Here is a 16900-nt window from a genome sequence, read left to right as displayed (position 1 = left end):
TTAAGCAGTTGCTGGTTCATCTTGCCAAGGCATTGCCACTGATCCTGCCAGCCCCTGCGCTCCTGCCCTCTCCTCAAGGAGAACCAGAAGGAGGGGTTAGCACCTGGATTTCTTGCTCAACTGCTGAGGTTTTTTCTTTTTCCAATCACAGAATCACAGACTATTCTGAGTTGGAAGGGACCCACAAGGATCGTTTGGTCCGACTCTTAAGTCAATGGTCCATAGAGGGGATTGAACCCATGACCTTGGCATTATTACAACCAAGTTTTAACCAACTGAGCTAATCTCAATCATTTGGTTTGTTCAGCCTAGAGGAGACTGAGGAGAGACTGTCTTCAACATCCTCATGAGTGGAAGCAGAGGGTCAGGTACCAATCTCTTCACTCTCATGACCAGTGACAGGACTCATGGGAATGGCTGGAGCCGAGTCAGGAGAGGTTTAGGTTAGAAAGGAAAGTTTTTCACCCAGAGGATGGTTGAGCACTGGAGCAGGTTCCTCAGGGAAGTGGTCATGGCCCGAGGCTGTCTGAGTTCAATCAGCATTTGGACAAGGCTCTCAGGCACAGGGTGAGATTCTTGGGGTGTCCTGCACAGGGCCAGGAGTTGAACTTGATCCTAATGAGTCCCTTCCAACTCAGCATATTCTGTGATTTTCTGACTGCTGATCAGAACCACTTTTGGTTTCTGGATTTGGACATTCTCCCGTATCTCCTGCAAACAAGCTGAACTTTCCTCCAAATTTGCCAGCAGAGGCAGAGCAGGTGAACTACCAGAGTCACTGGAGTGGGCTAACAGTGATGTGAAGCTGGTGCTGTTGTGGACTAAAGAGGGTGCCTTAGCACAGGAACAGCTCCCCTGGGATTGGTCTCCCAGAGTGCTTTGTATCAGCTGGGTTTATTCCCCTTCTCATGTGGGAACAAGCTCTGTTCATTGTACAGTCCTTGGGGGGACACTGTGCCTAGTTACCCCTCACTGGGTGCAGGGGGCACTACCAATAACAGGAAATGAGCTGGGCAGGAGAGTAGGAGGGAGAGACAGAGACCCAGAAAGAAAGGAAGTGGTTAGAAAGCAGTCACTTCAGTTTTGCAGCAAGACAGCCTGTGCTCACACACTGCTGGGCGTGGGGAAACAGTGCTGGCTTTCTGCAGGCTGATCTGCTCTGGGATCACCAGGGGGCTTTTATGATGAAGGCACAGATCCTCTTCTAGCCCCTGAGAACATCTAGAAGGAAGATAGAAAAGCAGGGATTGTTAAAATAGCCATCAGCCAACATCCAGTGCAGAAATAGATGTGTTGAGTCCAAACAATGCCAGATTGGTCACTGCACAGGGGTTAAGTTTCTCAGCCTTGCTAAGGACAGACTGTGCACTGCCTGTACCCTCTGGCCCCAGCATAGGATGGATCTGTGGATGCAGCTGCCCGGGGCCAAAGGGCCAGGGAGGATATACCAGCAGCTTTTATTTTAGAAAAAATATCTTCCCTGAAAGGGAGGGCACTGGCACAGGCTGCCCAGGGTGGAGTCACCATCCCTGGAGGGGTTCAAAAGGTGTGTGAGTGTGGCACTTGGACACTTGAACATGGTTTAGTGGTGAACACGACAGTGCTGGGTAAATTGTTGGACCTGATGATCTTAGAGGGCTTTTCCAACCAGAACAATTCTGTGATGAATCTTGCATAGCAAGAGGCAGAGTCCCTGACAGTCCTGGCAGGTCCCACCTCTCCACTGGAGGACTGGCCATGGGTAAGCAGAGGCAGCCAGAGGGCAGCAGTGCAGAGGCAGAACGCAGATCAGCTCAAGCCATGACAGAACACGGGCCTGTCACCTCTTGAAAGCTGTTCTGGGTTTTGCATTCTGGCCTCAGGAATCCAGGAAGATGTCACATTGGGCTGTGCATTGCTCCTGCTGGGAGGTCTGAGCCACGGGAGCTCACAGGACATGGAGTCTGTTTTATCCCAGTTCCAGGCATCAGAAACATTCTTGTCAGCTCATGGTGGGGAAGCCATGGTGCTCAGAGCCACAGATGCACCAGACCTGAAGGAAAAGAAACTGAGCTTTTCTAGTTTCTTTTCTTCTGCTGTTGGGGTCCCTAACTGCTCTGGGACCAGGGACACCTTGCCTGCCAGCAAGTCAAAGGATGGAGCTATGGAGTTTTGGCAGCCTGGACAGTGATGGAGACACTCACTCTGCACTCCTGGGAGACAGAGCAGGCAAGTGTCACAGGGCACCCTGCCCTTGTCCCTGCCTTCAGCAGCATCCCACAGATCAGCAGTGCCAGGCCATTCCTGCCCACCACAGCACTGGTTGGGATGCACTGAGCCCAGCAATGCCTGTTCCCTGGGCTGGGCAGCCTGTGAAGCTGCTGGCTGTGCTTGTGAGCAGTTTGTCAGACCATGGGAAGGTGTTTGTTAAGAACCACCAGCCAGGCTGTGTATGCAAGTGGTATCCTTGACCTGGGTGCAAGCACATGTTCAGGGATGCTTTTGGCCTAGAGAAGAAATAGTGGCTGTCTCCTGCTGCAGGTCTCCAGCAGAGGTCACAGCTGATCCTGGAGCTGATCTTTTCTGACCTCTTCTTCTGCCACATGTCGAGCAGCAGGAACGTGCCTCCTGGGTGGGGGTCAGCTCTGGGATCAGGCTCTGTGCAGGCAAATCCTCTGCCCCAGAGGTGCTGGAAGAGCTCCTTAGAAAACAGGAAACCACTCGACCAAAAAAAGCAGAGAAACATTCCCTTATTCTGCGATGTTTGTTGTTTTAGGCTCTCCCAGCCAAGCAGCTCGAGCCAAACAGCAGCCAGGCTGATCCCGCCGAGCCTCGAGGTTGTCCCTCTGGGCCCCACAGGCAGCCCAGCCCTCTGTCCTGCCCAAGGGAGATGCAGGATGGCATGGCTGTGCAGCCCAGATGCAAATGCACTGCTACTGAGAGCCCCAGGAGGGCATGAGAAGGCTCAGAAGATGCATCCCCGTTGCCAGCCTGCTCTCCCTCCCTCCCCTCCAGCAGCAGAGCACCTCTGCTTCCCAATGTGTGGCTGCTAAACTGAGGAAGGCACCCGTGTTTCAGCTCAGAAGTGAAAACTCTTTCTGCCAGTGCTTTGGGTAGGGACCAGCTCTCCAAGTCTGGCATCTGTAAAGGTCTCTAACCCTCCCATACTCTCCATGCCCCCCAAACCCTCAAGCCAGGATGCTCAGCTCAGTGGACACTTCACTGGGGACAAGGCTGATCTCTGCCACCCTCCAAGACCCAGAAAATGGTCCCACCATCCCAAGTCAAGCAGCAGAGGCCTTGGCTGGAGGGACAGATAAAACTGTCAGCAGGCAACAGTGGAGAGGGCTGATCCCTCTGCAACCATCTCACCCCTGCTCCAGAACTGCAGCATTCTCCTGGTGAGGCCAAGCTTGTGCCAGCAAAGCCTTTGGCAATCAGCAGCTGTGGGACCCATGCCTGTGGTCAGGACATGTCCCAAGAAGCAACTACTGCTGGATGGTACAGCAGCACCCTGGGGAGCAGCCAGGCTGTGCCAGCCCCAAATGTGCCTCTGCCTGGGGAGTGTGGCATTGGGGGTCCCTGCAGCTGGGCTGGGGCAGTGGAGCCCAGAGAGGGTCCCCCAGCTGCTCATGTGGAGAAGCAGAGCTGCGTTTTGGGGTCTGGATGCAGAAAGCTGCTGACAGCAGCTGAGACAGGCTCGTGTTGTGTTTGGCTCCAGGACCTGCAGGAGATGCCAGGGAGAAGCTGAGAAGCTGCAAAAGCAGGGACTGCCAAGGTGCAGCCATGGTGTGGGGACAGAAACAGCCCTGGGTTCCACACCAGAGCTCCCCAGGACTGGTGCAAAGGCCTGTCCCCATGCCCTGGCACACTCAAAGGTGTCACAGCTATGGGGGCAAGTGTGGACAGACTGTGTAAGCCTCAGTCCAGGGCTTGCAGCTGGGCATGGCAGAGGTGTTGGCAGTGTCATTGGCACTGGTGCAGCCGTCTGCTCACAGGAGACTTGGGAGAGGGAAGGCAGCCAGACAGCAAGACAGGTCAATGCCCTGCCTGAGACCTGAGTGGCCAAGAAGATCTCCCTCCCACGCAGCAACATGGAGGATGGGCAGGCTTTGTGTTTACTCCTCCAAAAAAGAGACCTTCCTCCTGAAAACAAAGCCTTTTGTGTGCAAATGCAGCTGTCTGCAGGTTTGTTTTTATACAGGAAACTTTGAACCAGAGGCCTGTGCTGGTTTCGTTTTGAGATGGGATTTTCAAGTCATGAAAGCATTTGGAAACTGAGCAGCTTTCCAAATTTGGAGGTTGGGTTTTCACTGGGCATGGCAGCAGTGCCCAGGGCTTCCCATTGCTGTCCCTGTCCCTGCTGTCTGCAGAGAGCTTTAGCCCAGCTGAGGCCGGAGGGGCACCAGCAGGGACTGGGGGGACACCAGCAGGGATCAGGGGGAGGGAACACTGACAGGAATGGGTGTCCATTAGCAGAAGACTGAGCCCCTTGGCTGGTGGCTGAAACACATGTGACCTTCCCTTGTAGGACCAGCTGCCACCCATTCACCAGGGGGAGTATAAATGCCATCCTGGACAAGATCTTGGGATGCTCCAGAGCCAACACACCAGCTCCTCTCAATCCCCCTTGATGTGGGACTGAAGGAGCCAGGATACCTTCACTTTGGGATGGTGCCTGGTCCAATGGGGCTCAGGGCAGCAAAGCCTTAAGCAATCACAGCCCACAGACAACTTTAGGTCTGGGGCATGGGCTGGATGCCTGCACTGGCTCCATGGAGGTGCTGGAGCGGGTCCAGAGAAGAGCAACGAGGCTGGAGAAGGGACTGGAGCACAAGTGCTGTGGGGAGAGGCTGAGGGAGCTGGGGGTGTTTAGCCTGGAGAAGAGGAGGCTCAAGGGAGATCTTATCACTCTCTACAACTCCCTGAAAGGATGTTGTAGCCAGTGGGGGTTGGTCTCTTCTCTCAGACAACCAACAGTAGGATAAGAGGGGATGGGCTTAAGCTCTGCCAGGGGAAGTTCAGGTTGGATATCAGAAAGAAATTCTTTCCAGAGAGAGTGCTCAGGCATTGGAATGGGCTGCTCATGGAGGTGGTTGATTCTCTGACCCTGGAGGTTTTTAAGATGAGACTGGATGTGGCAGTGAGTGCCATGATCTGATAATCAAAGTGGGGTTGGATCAAGGGTTGGACTTGCTGATCTTGGAGGTCTTTTCCAACCCAACTGATTCTATGATCACAGACCTAAAACTCTCCCTGTCCCTCTTTGCAGCAGCAGCACGAGGGGATGCTCACCATGCCCAAGGGTCCCCAGCACCTGCAGGGCAGACCCCAGCGAGGTGCAGGGAGGTGTGATCCATGCCCAACCTGCAGCGTGGCAGGCAGACCTGTGCTCTCATGGAGCCACAGGAGACATCCCTGTCCGGCTGCTCCCTCCTCCCCAACATCCTGCAGCTGAGCTGGGCGAGCCCAGGCAGCCCTTCCCGCTGGACCAGCCCAGACTTGAGCGTCAGGGCCGTGCTCAAGCAGAGCACACGGTGAGTGTGAGCGTGCCAGGCTGACACCGCATGCGCCAGGTGTGCAGGGACGGGCTGTGGACCACGCCAGGGACACCCACCAGCTGAGGTATCGTTCCCATTCCTTGTCCCCTTCTCTCTTCCCAGATGTGTGATTGAAATGAGGATGTGTGTGGCCAGGAAAGGAGTGTGGACCATCCTGTGCCCTGGCACAGCATGGGCAAATGCAATGCCACAGCCCTGGGAGGGTGGCAGGGGATGGGCATCCACTGAGCTTGGCTGTGCCAGAAGCAGAGCCTGGTACTCCATGGCTGTGCCTGTGTGTGGGGATCTCATGCCTGGGCTCTCTAGAGTGGTGAAGTGTCAGTGGGCACTGGGAGATACTTCTTGGCTCTGTGAGCGTGGCATCCTGGCAGCACCGGGCATCTTTTCTGCCAGCCTGTGCTGGCACTGCATTGCAGGGTTTGTGCAGAGCCCCACAGGGTTCCACAGGCTGTTGGCGATGGGGTGGGTGATTTTAGGACCATCCAGGTGCTGCCCCAGCACTACTTGCAGTAGATGTGGGCCAGGCACTGCCTGGGCTGCTCTCAGCCCTTCCTATTGAGTGTCTCTTGCCTGGCGAGAGGAAGAGGAGTCCTGAGCCTGCTCAGCCCCGGGGGTGGCATCCACAGCCCGGGGGTGCAGAGCAGGTCTGCCCGGCTCTGCCGGCTTTGGGTGTGTTCGAGTCACCGCAGCGCTGCACTCGGCGGCTCTGCAGGCGCCTGGCGCGCACCCACAGGCATCCCGGGCTCAGCTGCCAGGGCTTGGGCAGCGGGGGGAGCGAAGGGCAGCACCCCAGTCACGGTGGCAGTCCCGTGCCCGGGCAGTGTGGCTGTGCCCTGCCGTGCAGAGGGGGGATGTCTCCCACTGCCTGCCCTCCTCCCACCCCTCAACAAAACGGGAAGAGCTCCAAGGTCTGGAAGCGTGGGGCAGAAGGCAGCAGCGCTGGCAGGGCTCCATGTGGGAATGATTAAACACTTGCAAGGGGTTGGAGCAGGAGCATCACAGTGCTTCAGGGTTTAGGGATGGGAAACCGTGGCGTGTGAACCTTGCAAAGGCAGAAGTCCCAGCAGCACCTGCATCCTCTGCAGACTTTGCCCTGGGAGCAACCTTGTTCCTCACTCGCAGCCCCAGGCAGCACCAGGCACCTCAGAGGTGGCAGAGCAGAGAAACCGTGGCCTTGGGGCAGTTCACTGTGCTGGTGGGCACCAGGAGATACCAAGGGACAGGGATTGAAGGCCCCTGGCATACATTGTCACAGGGTGCCAGGTCAGATGCACAGCATCCTGCCCAGGGAGGGATGGCAGAGCTCCCATGTGGACATAGGACTGCACTTCCAGACAGGGGTAGAGGCTCCTCTGTGCAGTGGCATTGCTCACAGCACCAGGACATGGTTGTGCCCTCTGAGTGACCAGTTAAGTCCCTCTGGGAGCCTCCTTACCCACATGCTGTCCTCCAGCAGGGGCCCCACCAGGCTCTGCCCATACCCAGCCTCAGGAGCATCACCTGTCAATGTCAGCTTGCACAAACCCTCTGACACAGGCCACAGGCACACATTCTGCTGCCCACCCTGCCCACCCTGACCTCAGCAAGTGCTTCCCATGGAGGCCTCTAGTCCTGCCAGGTGTGCAGGACCATGATCAAGTCTGGGAGATGCCTCAGCAGAGACAAGCCCAGCACTGCCAGCTCTGCACTTGGGGCACCTGCAGAGAAGGCCAATGCATGGAGTGTGAAGGGATTGGACCCTGCTCTGGGGTTGGCACTGCCCAGGAGGACAACCCAGAGCCTTTGCCAAGCCTTTGCCTTTGCCCTGTGGCCATTGTCCCTCAGCAAAGCAAGACCTGACACCACAGTGATGCTGTCAGGGGTCCCCTTTCCCATCTCTGCTCCTGGATGATCCCTCTGGATCACGGGGCAAGGACGGTCTCCCGTGCTGAGGCTCTGCCCCTTGGCAGAGGTGTTGGCTTGGCTGCACATCCTGCTGTCCCCTCCCAGCTCTGGCCAGCAGAGCTCTGCGGTCCTCACAGCGCTGGGGCGGCCCCCTCCCCCTGCGCCTTGCGGTAGCGTTCGCTGCTGCGCGGAAAATGTGATGACTCGGCAGCCCCTGAGTTTCCAGGCCTGGTTCCAGCTGCTGGGTGGAGAAACCTTCTGCAGTCGTCTTTGGGTCTGGCACGGCTGAAGGCTTCGCTGTTGGGGGGACCAGAAGGGAGATCTGGCATCTCCAGCTGAAGGAGGACTCTCTCTCTCTCTGTCCCTGCCTGTGATGGTGTGGGGTCACTGGGGTGGCTGTGGCAGGGGCAGTGTTGGCATGGGAGGAGCAGCTTCTGTGCCATGTGGAGGCTGCTGAGTCCTGCAGCAACAGGGACAGTGCCTGGGTTTGGCTCCCAGCAACACTTTGGGCGGTTTCCACTGCAGGCATAGCCCAAACTCCCCGAGTACAGGGAGCACGGCCACTGGGATCCGAGGTTAAATAAGCAGAGCTAGTATGGAGGCCTGTTCCCATGGCAGGGGGGTGACAGCTCAGTGTGCCCTGTGATAAGCCACCAGCAGCATGCAGAGGCTGAGAAACCTGCTGGGACACCTCCTGGTCCATATTCAGAGGCCAATCCCATCCTGCTGGGCAGCAAGGCATCCCCCAAGCCCATCCTCATGCTGAGTGGGGGGTCAGCTCTCCTGCTGGATGGGGAGATGTGGGGTAGTGGCACAGCATGGCAGCAGGATCCAAGGGGACAGAGACACTGTGCTCCAGGAATCCCTGCTTGGCTGCCCAGCCCAGAGACCAGGGAGGGTTGAACAGTCCCTTTGCTCCTTGGGCAAGCCAGTGTTTGGAGAAACTGCCTCACTGAGAGCATTGTGTCCCCACACAGATCTGTGACAGCAGAGGTTGGTTTCAACAAGCTCCTGAGATGCCACATCCCACCCTGACTCTGTCCAGAATGGCTGGAGGTGGAGATGGCCAGTTTTGCAGACAGGGTCGTGCAGGGGCACTGAGGCTGTGCCCAGGCAGGTGCAGTGAGTACACACAGGCTCAGCTTTTCCCCAGCTGGGCAGGGCAGGTACAACCCAGCTGGAGTTTCCTAGGACTCCAGTGACTGAATTTGACCTCTTGATGGCCTGGGGCAGCTCTTTGGTGTGCTTTGAAGCTAGAGGAGCCCCACCTTGATGCTGTAGCCTGGAAAATCCTCCTGTCTGTGTCACTACTGCAGGGGACACTGCCTTTGACAGCGCAACATCTCTTTCCAGGGTTTTCCTTGATAATCAAGGGTCCCTCCTGCCCCATGCCCTTGGATCACAATTCCCAGCTCACCAAGGCCCTCCATCCTCGCCTCCAGTGCCTGCTTCATCAGCCAGGGGCTCCTCCAATTCAGCTCTGCCATCACCTGCCACGCTCCAGGTCCCCAACCTGCACTGCCTGTGCTGCCTCTGCCCCAGTCATCCTCCAGGTGACCCTCCAGGCTGCTCATGGGAGCAAACAGGCCCATTCTCCCCATCCAAAGTGGGGTCACCTCTGCTGACAACCTCTACGCATGGATCCATGTGGGGACATCCATCAAAAACCTCTTTGCAAATGCATTTTGGGGGCCAGCCAGCTGTAACCTCCTCGATCCCGCCCCGGGCCCCCGGGTAAATCTGGCAAGCCCTCACTGCAGTGGGGAGCTCCAGCCTCCTCCCAGCTGGCTGCAGCCACCCAGCCCTGGAAATGGGCCTTTAAAAACAGCCCCCAGCCCACTGGTGGTGGCAGCAGCCAGCTCCAAACCTCCCACTGCCTAGGTCCTGGAGGGGGAACCCCCTCCCCATCCGTCTCAGTGACTGGAGGACGTCACCCCTTCAGCTCCCCATCACACCAGTGTTTGGCAGCAGGGTGGGTGTTTCCAGAGTTGGCTGTGCACTGGTTGATGGGTCAGCCCCATCACCCCAGGTGCTGGTGGACCTCAGCCCCAAATGCTTAACAGGAGGTCTCTAAGAGTCAGAGTTGTTACCCTGGGCATCCATCACTTGGGGGGGTGCACCCGTGGCATTTTTGCATTCAGCCCTTGGAGCCGCTGGCATTAAGGGTTAAAAGTCTTGCCTGTGCTGAAGCCAAGGCATTGCCTTTGCTCCCACCCAGATCTCTATGTCCATCACTGCTGGGCTGAGCTGCAGGGCCAGGGCCCCTTTACCCTCAGCCCACTCCAGGCAGGGGACTGGACCTCTGCAGAGACGTGACTGTGACCACGGCCCCAGACTCCTGGCACCAGTCCCACTTGGCCAGGACCTGGGAAATTAACTGTCACCCATACAAAGAGAAGGGGATTCATGTTCTCTGTCCCCTTTCCCAGCTGGCTGCATCAGATTGGGGGCTGTCAGAAAGATTGGAGGATAGATCTGGGCTTGGACATGGGTCCTGGACTAGTTTCCTTGTGTCCCCCTCTCTTCTCAATTGCATGCAAGAGCTGGGGCTTTCCATGTCTCTGTCCAGGCACTGTCATTGCTCTGTCTATCACAGGTCCCACTTGACAAACGTCTGAGTTTTTTGGCAAGGGATTTTGCTGTTCCAAAGGGCAGCTGGGGGATGTGTCCTGCACTGACAGCTCGGTAGTTCAGAGCAATGAACAGAGCTTGAATAACTCCCGTTGGTGGCTATACTGGCTACTGGGACAGACTCCCACGGCCACAAAGGCTGCACTGGCTTCCGGACTGATGCATCACTGAACCTCTTCTAGCACTATCCCAGATCCCCAGCGCTGATGTGAAGCCAATGGCATCTCTGCTCTGAATCAGGGCTGGCATTCCGCCAAGCATTGCACAGACACCGCTCAGCCCCGCCGAGCACGGCCCTGCACGCTGCTCTCCGCGGCAACCCCTCAAAGTAAAGTGCTCACACACTTCGGGCACGGGGCACAGCTCACCCCAGCGACACCCTCAGGTGGGCAAAGCGTGGTCCAGGTGTCTCTGTGCCAGCAGGATGCCGTGCCAAGAAACCTCTCCTACTATGTGTGTATCCCCCGCACCAACCTAACAGGCATCGTACGGACAGACCCTCCAATCCCTGCCCCTCGGCGTACCCAAACCCCTGTTCCACAGCCGTACCTGTGCGGGAATTAGTGCACACAGAGCTGAAAGTGCGAGCACAGAGCGAGTCGACGGTGCACAGCACCCCGCGGCCACACTCGTGCCCTCGCTCCCTTCAGCATCGCAGCCCGGCGATGCGCCCTCCTTCCCTCCTTCACTGCCTCCCTCTCTCCCTCCCCGCGCGGGGGGTGGTTCGGGAGCTCCCTCCCAGCCCGGAGCCGCCGTCAGTCCCGTTCTGTCTCCTCCCCTGCCGCTCCTCCCGCTCCAGCTCCCACAGCTCTGCCGAGCTCCTGCTGATGCCAGAGCGGGCTCCAGTCCCGCAGAACTTCCCCGCCGCAGCCTCCCGGCGGGCACCTCTGCCCGCAGCCCGCACCCGCTCCGGGCCAGCTGCGGAGCCACCGCACAGGGACACGGACCCGCGGGGACAACAGCAAATGCGCCCGGAGAGAGGCAGCCGCCCCCGCTGGGCTCCTCCCGGACCGGAGGCGAGCTCTGCCCCTGCCCAGGGACAGCGGGCCCGGCCGAGGTGCCACGAGCTGGCCGGTCCCCACTGATGTCATCTTGTCACCCGCGCTCGGAAAGCATGCGGGGACGCGTCTCCTGGCTGCCGGGGGAGAAGGGGCTGGCTGGGGACAGCCACTGCTAAGGAGCTGCCCACCCCCGCCAACTTGTCACCCCTCTCATCTGCAGCCACCCACGTCCCCATGAGGCCACCGCTGCTGGCGCTGCTGGTGCTGTGCGTGCCGCGGCTCCCGGGGACCCTGGCAGAGGTAAGCGCTTGGCTCCGCAGCTCTTGGCACTCAGTTGGCTGCCTCGGGGGATTCCGCACAGCCCTGCCCCGCCGCGGGCACTGCTCTGGGCTCCTCTCCCCGTCCAGCTGCGCCACATCAGCGGAGCTCGCGATCCCGATCGGCGCTGCCCCTCGCGCTGCCCCCCTCGCCCCAGCGCCTGGCACCGCAGTGTGTCCCTGCTGCCATGACTGCGCGGCTGCTCGCCCGGGAATGGCCCGGCTGCCGTCCCCGGGGGTTCCCAGCCCCTTTGTGCTGCTCTGTCCCAAAAGCCCCGCGGTCGGTAGGAAGCCAAGGCGAGTCTGCCGGCAGAGCCGAGGGGAAAGAACGCTCTGCTGTGGCTTTTTGCGGGACAGGGAGTGGGCAGAGACATTTCCTTTAACATGGGGGGAACTGACGCCAACCCAAAGCAGGGCACACCCTGCTGGGAGCTGGCTGGGAGCAGACGGGTGTCCCCACTGCCCTGGGAGGGTACTGGGGGCTCTGTGCAGCCCGTGTGGGGTGGCAGCTGGACTGAGGTCTGGGGTCCCTCCATCATCCCCCCGTGATGGTGAAGGTGTGCCTGTAGAGGTAATGAGATTGCCAGGGTGGCTGTCCAGAACTTGCTCCCTCCCTCTCCAGATCTTCTCCCTGTGCCCTGCCTGTATTTATGGGATCTTCCCCTGTGGACATGGCCTGTTCCCCTGTGGGCATGGCCCCAGGACCCATTCAGAAGGCCAGGGCAGCCCACAAGCCACATCTGCTGAGTGTGTCTCCCTGCCTTGGCTAGGGAAGGCAATTTGAAAAGTATCACAGGCTCTCTGGTTAAAAGGGTCGGAGCCCACAGATGTTGGCGTGGAACCTCTGCCTGGCCAGCCTGACCCCTGCCTGGCTCAGGACACCTCTCCCAGTCACTGGTCTCAGCTCAGCCCCCCTCACCTTGCCCCTCTCTCACTTGACACCTCCAATCCCCCAGGGTGCGGGATGCAACGAAACAGCACAGGCACGGCCAGAGGGACAGGATGCACGTGGGGACAGAGGTAAGTCACAGGAATGAGGTTCCCAGGATGAGGAAGGTCAGATGGTCCTGCTGTCTGGAGCAGAGAGATGAGCAGATGTGCTTGGTCAGGACTCTTGGAGTTGAGAGTAGCTTTGTACATATTCTGCTTTAGGCTTACTACAGGCTGCATATCATGGCCAGTGGAAGAGGAGAGTCAGCCCCATCCCTCACCAGCAACCAGCTGTCTGGGGGGCACTGGGAGAGATGGGCAAGGCTCCAAGCTCTCTCCTTGCACAGACCATCAGGTGGGTTCAGCATAGCACAGACATAGGTGCCCTGCTCAGAGCCCCTGCAGTGGCCCAGGCAGGATCATAGTCCATAAGGCATCTCCACAGCTGCTGTGGGGCTGGAGCTGGCACAGTGCCCATATATCACCAGTCTGTGCCAGTGAGAACTCTTCCTGATCATCCACAGGCACCTGTCAGGGCACGGGGTGTACCTGGATGAGGCTGGCTGTGATTTGGTTAGTGGAGCTTACCTGTGGGGACATAAACAGTGCCGGGGTCATGGGCCTTGGGGTCACAGAGTGCCTCTTGCCTGTTCTAGTTATATTTGTGCTGCAAATGTGAGGGAGGTGACAGAGGGAGGCAGGTGATGAGGCTGGTGGAAACCCAAGAGAAGCAGAGAAATGTGGGTGGAGAACTCATACCTTCATGAGATAAGAAAGTGCCTGCAGTGACAAACCATCCCTGTTTGAACTCCACAGGGCAGGGCACAGCCCTGTGGGCTGCCCAAGGGAGGAGGTCAGATGTACCCTGTGCTCTGGGTGTCTGCTCACAGTGAGGGGAGCCCAGGGTAGCTGGCCCAGGTACAGATACCTCACCTGTGGGCACCCAGCTACATTCAGCTACCCCTTTCTGAGCAGTCTGATCCTAAGTCTGCACTTGGACTGTTCAGGGATGGCACTGAGAAGGCCTTTCCCAGAGGCACTACATGTTCCTATTTGTGTCTATCTGATGTCCCCAACTCCCTTTGTCCTCACCTGCTGAGTGAACCTCTCAACACTGCAGCAGGCTCCAAACCACAGCATTGCATGGCAGAGAAGTTGAACACAGTTCTGAAAGTGTTCAGCTCTATGGGAAGGACATGCACAACTCCTGAGCAGTGTTAAAGGTGCCTCTGCACTGGGCTCACCCCAAACTGCTCCTCCCTGACTGTGTAAAGGCCACCCCTGGGATGACCTCTGGGTCAGTTACTGTGCTTGGTTCAAGCTTTCTTGTTATGCCAGACCCCATGTAAGCCTGTCATGACATGTTGCACACTATAAATTTAAATTTAATGCTAATTATTACACAAATATCTTATTAGCACATAGAGCTCTTCTGGCATTTCCCAAAGGCTGAAAGCAGTAAAGAGTTCATGGATGTGGCACTTGGGTTAGTGCTGGACTTGGCAGTACTGAGGAAATGGTTGGACTCAATGACCTTAGAGGGCTTTTCCAACCTAAGTGATTCTGTGATTCCCAGCAAGGCTGGGGATGGAGGTGCCTGACCATCTGCTGGAGGCACTGGGAGGCAGAGATGGAGCCCACCCAGGTCAGCTGCCAGCTTGGCCTCGACAGACCGGCTCTGCCTGGCTCCTGTTGTGTAGGTGGTTTCTGAGCAGCTCAAAGAGCAGGGATTCAATAGCAGTTTCGGCCACTGACCCACCAATTAGGCCAAGCCCTGTATGCCACTTCCCTGTCCCCAGATGCTCTCCATAGGGATGCCACAGATCCCTCAGCCCCAGCACAGTGACCTCACTGCTGCAGCACAGCCAGTCTGGCCATGGACCTTCTTTGTACTCAGTGTCCCACTCTTTCCATGTCACCTCTGCACTTGGCAGGACAGGGACAGTCAGTGTCTGGATGCCCCCCAAAGGAGCTTTTGTCCCCTCCTCTGTCAGACCCCACACAGAAGCAGAGACTGTTGCAAAGAGCACGTTGGCACCCCTGCCATTATCTCTCATGCCCCCTCACTGGACACTGTCTTGCTTCTCCATGGACTCAGAACCCTACAATGTGTTTTTGGGGGGCTCAAGCCAGTCAAGTTGGTGAGCAATGGATTATTCCCAGTCAGGGAATTTCTGTGCCTTAAACCAGGGCTCTCTGGACAAAACACATGATGACTTGAAGCCTTCTGGACTTTCCCCAGTGGAGCAGATGCTCCATGCTTGGGAGCATCTCTTTCACACCTTCCTCTGAGCTCAGTCCATGAAGGTTTCTGAGCATTCTTGTGTTTTACAGAGGCTGTTCAGAGCCCTCAGTGCCAGGGGGCCTGACCAAAGCAGGGCAGCACCTACAGGGGTGACTGGTGCCTTGTGTACCCCAGTAAGGGTGGGTGGACTGGGAAGTGGTGCTGCAGGCTGGAACCCAGCACCACCATTGAGAGTTTTGGATTTGCCTCCACAGGTACCCTCCTGAATGTCAGCGTGAGTGACCACGGCCGCTCAGACTCCCTCCTCCTGTCCTGGGATGAGCCAGAGGAAGGTGCCAAGGGGTATTGGCTTGCCCTCTCCTCCTTGGGTTCAGGCATACCACTGCAGAATGTGTCTGCTGGACCCAACGCCACCAGCTTCTGGTTCCACGGGCTGACCCCTGGCACACGCTACGAGATCGAGGTGACAGCCACGCTGGCCTGCTTGGAGACCATCAGCCAGACCATCACAGCACAGACAAGTAAGGGCTCCACAGGGACTGCAGAGGGTCTCAGTGCTCCTACCAGTCTCAGTGCTGCTTTGGAGTGTGCCAGAAGTGTGGAAGTCTGTTTGAAATCCTACAAGTTCATGGGGAGCTCAGGCTTTTTCTCATTTCCATTAGAACCAGGGTCCTTCCATGGTCCCCAGAGCCCCAGGGGTCATTCCCTCATCCTTGTGGAGGAAGAGTCCCCTTGCATGGGCAGGGCTTATGCTGTATCTTCTCCAAGAATAATGTAGCTAATGATGGAGCAACCTGGACTGGTGGAAGGTGTCCCTGGAAGTGTCTGAGGCCAGGCTGAACAGGGCCTGGAGCAACCTGGGATAGTGGAAGGTGTCCCTGCCCATGGCAGGAAGGGGCTGGAATGAGATGATCTTTAAGATCCCTTCCAACTCAAACCATTCCATGGTTCTCTAACTGGGCCCTGTGGAACTGGCTGGTAGGACCTCACCAGGCACAGGCCAATGTTCCACCAGTCCGTGAGCGGGTCAGGCATTCCCAGCCCATCAGCCAACACTTGTCTGTGCCATGTCTGATGCAGGTCCATCTCCCGTCCGCAACCTGAGCCTGAGCAGCGGTGGGAGCTCGACGTCTCTGTGGGCAGCCTGGGCACATGGCCCTGGGCAGCGTGATGGCTACAGCCTGGCCCTGTACCACAGCGACTCCCAGGCTCTGGTGAGGAACACGTCCCTCCTGCCCAGCGCCTCCACCTTCCTGTTCGACGGGTTGCAGGCTGGCAGCGAGTACGCCCTGAAGGTCAGCACGCTGGCTGGGCCCAGCCAGGCCAGCACCAGTGTCCACCAGTGGACAGGTAGGGAGTGATGGGTGTGCCCTTCCAAGAGGGAAAGGGTGGGAGGAAGGCAGGAGTGTGCAGTGCATGTGCTTGCTGAGCTGGCAGGGAGGGGGAGGAGGTCTCCAGGCTTGTGTAGGATGGCAACAACTGGGAGTGTTTCACATCCCCAGTGCCTGGGCCAAGGGGAAAACTTTGCACATTGGGCCTGCTTTGCAGCACCCACAGCATGGGTTTGTGTGTTCCCAAAGGAGAGGGGCAGTCTGGGCATCCTGGCACTCTTGGCTAGTGAGAACTGAAGGAGTGCTGCATTACCCAGGCTGCCACCCCCTCTGCCCTGCAGCCTGAAAGAGCATGACAGTCTGGAGGGACACCAAGAGCTCCCAAGCCCACCTGGGTGGGGACATGAGGAGGACATGCCTCAGGATGCCCCTGCCAGACCTTCAGCCCCCATGCCATAGGGAGCAGCCATGGGCATAGGGGACCCTGGGGAGAAAGGAGGGTTCAGGGACCCCCAGCACTGAACTTTGCTGCCTCCTGCTCTTCCCCTCAGCTCCCTCCATGCCCACCCAGCTGAGGCTCAGCCCGGGCTCCAGCACCAGCCTCGTGGCCTCCTGGGCAGGGGCTGCAGGGGCTGCCTGGCTGCACCTTGAGCTCCACAACCTCCTTACCCAGACGGTCACCACAACCCTGTCAGCCAGGAGGGGCCTCACCAGCTACACCTTCCAGCACCTCCACCCTGGCACCCACTACTGGTTGGGGCTCAGTGCCACAGCTGGGTCCTACACTGTAGTGGGCCCCAATGCCACCGCCTGGACATGTGAGTATGATGGCCAGGGACAAGGGAGGACCTTGGTGGCCCTGGCTTTCTCCCTGCCTCTGGCCCAGTCTCTGAATCCAAAGGTCTCCTGCCAGTGCCCTGGGTGCACAGGGCGATTCTGCTTGGACCTGGCCAAAAGCCACGCCAGGACCCAGCCCTGGGACACTGCAGTACTGGGACCAGTGAATCCCTTCAGCAGGTGG

The 16900-nt window shown here is 58.1% G+C and overlaps 1 protein-coding gene across 2 annotated transcripts in view; it reads left to right on the top strand.

The window, feature by feature from the left end:
- Positions 1-5520: 5520 nt before the first annotated feature.
- LOC139683574 (receptor-type tyrosine-protein phosphatase V-like) overlaps positions 5521-16900 on the top strand; it is a 39131-nt gene continuing 27751 nt past the window's right edge. The window contains exons 1-6 of one of the 2 annotated variants that reach the window (XM_071578856.1): positions 5521-5604; positions 11277-11356; positions 12330-12393; positions 14803-15069; positions 15629-15898; positions 16431-16697. In XM_071578856.1, coding sequence (XP_071434957.1) covers positions 11291-11356; positions 12330-12393; positions 14803-15069; positions 15629-15898; positions 16431-16697 — 934 coding nt within the window. In that variant the 5' untranslated portion in view covers positions 5521-5604; positions 11277-11290. Of the gene's footprint in view, positions 5605-11155; positions 11357-12329; positions 12394-14802; positions 15070-15628; positions 15899-16430; positions 16698-16900 lie in introns of those variants that run through there. The other variant, XM_071578857.1, reaches the window with a different exon arrangement.

The sequence above is a fragment of the Pithys albifrons genome, chromosome 28 (genome assembly GCF_047495875.1).
Source record: "Pithys albifrons albifrons isolate INPA30051 chromosome 28, PitAlb_v1, whole genome shotgun sequence".
Classification (NCBI taxonomy): Eukaryota; Metazoa; Chordata; class Aves; order Passeriformes; family Thamnophilidae; genus Pithys; species Pithys albifrons.
The sequence above is the reverse complement of the archived record's forward strand: the minus strand, read 5'-3'. Positions and strand labels throughout refer to the sequence as shown.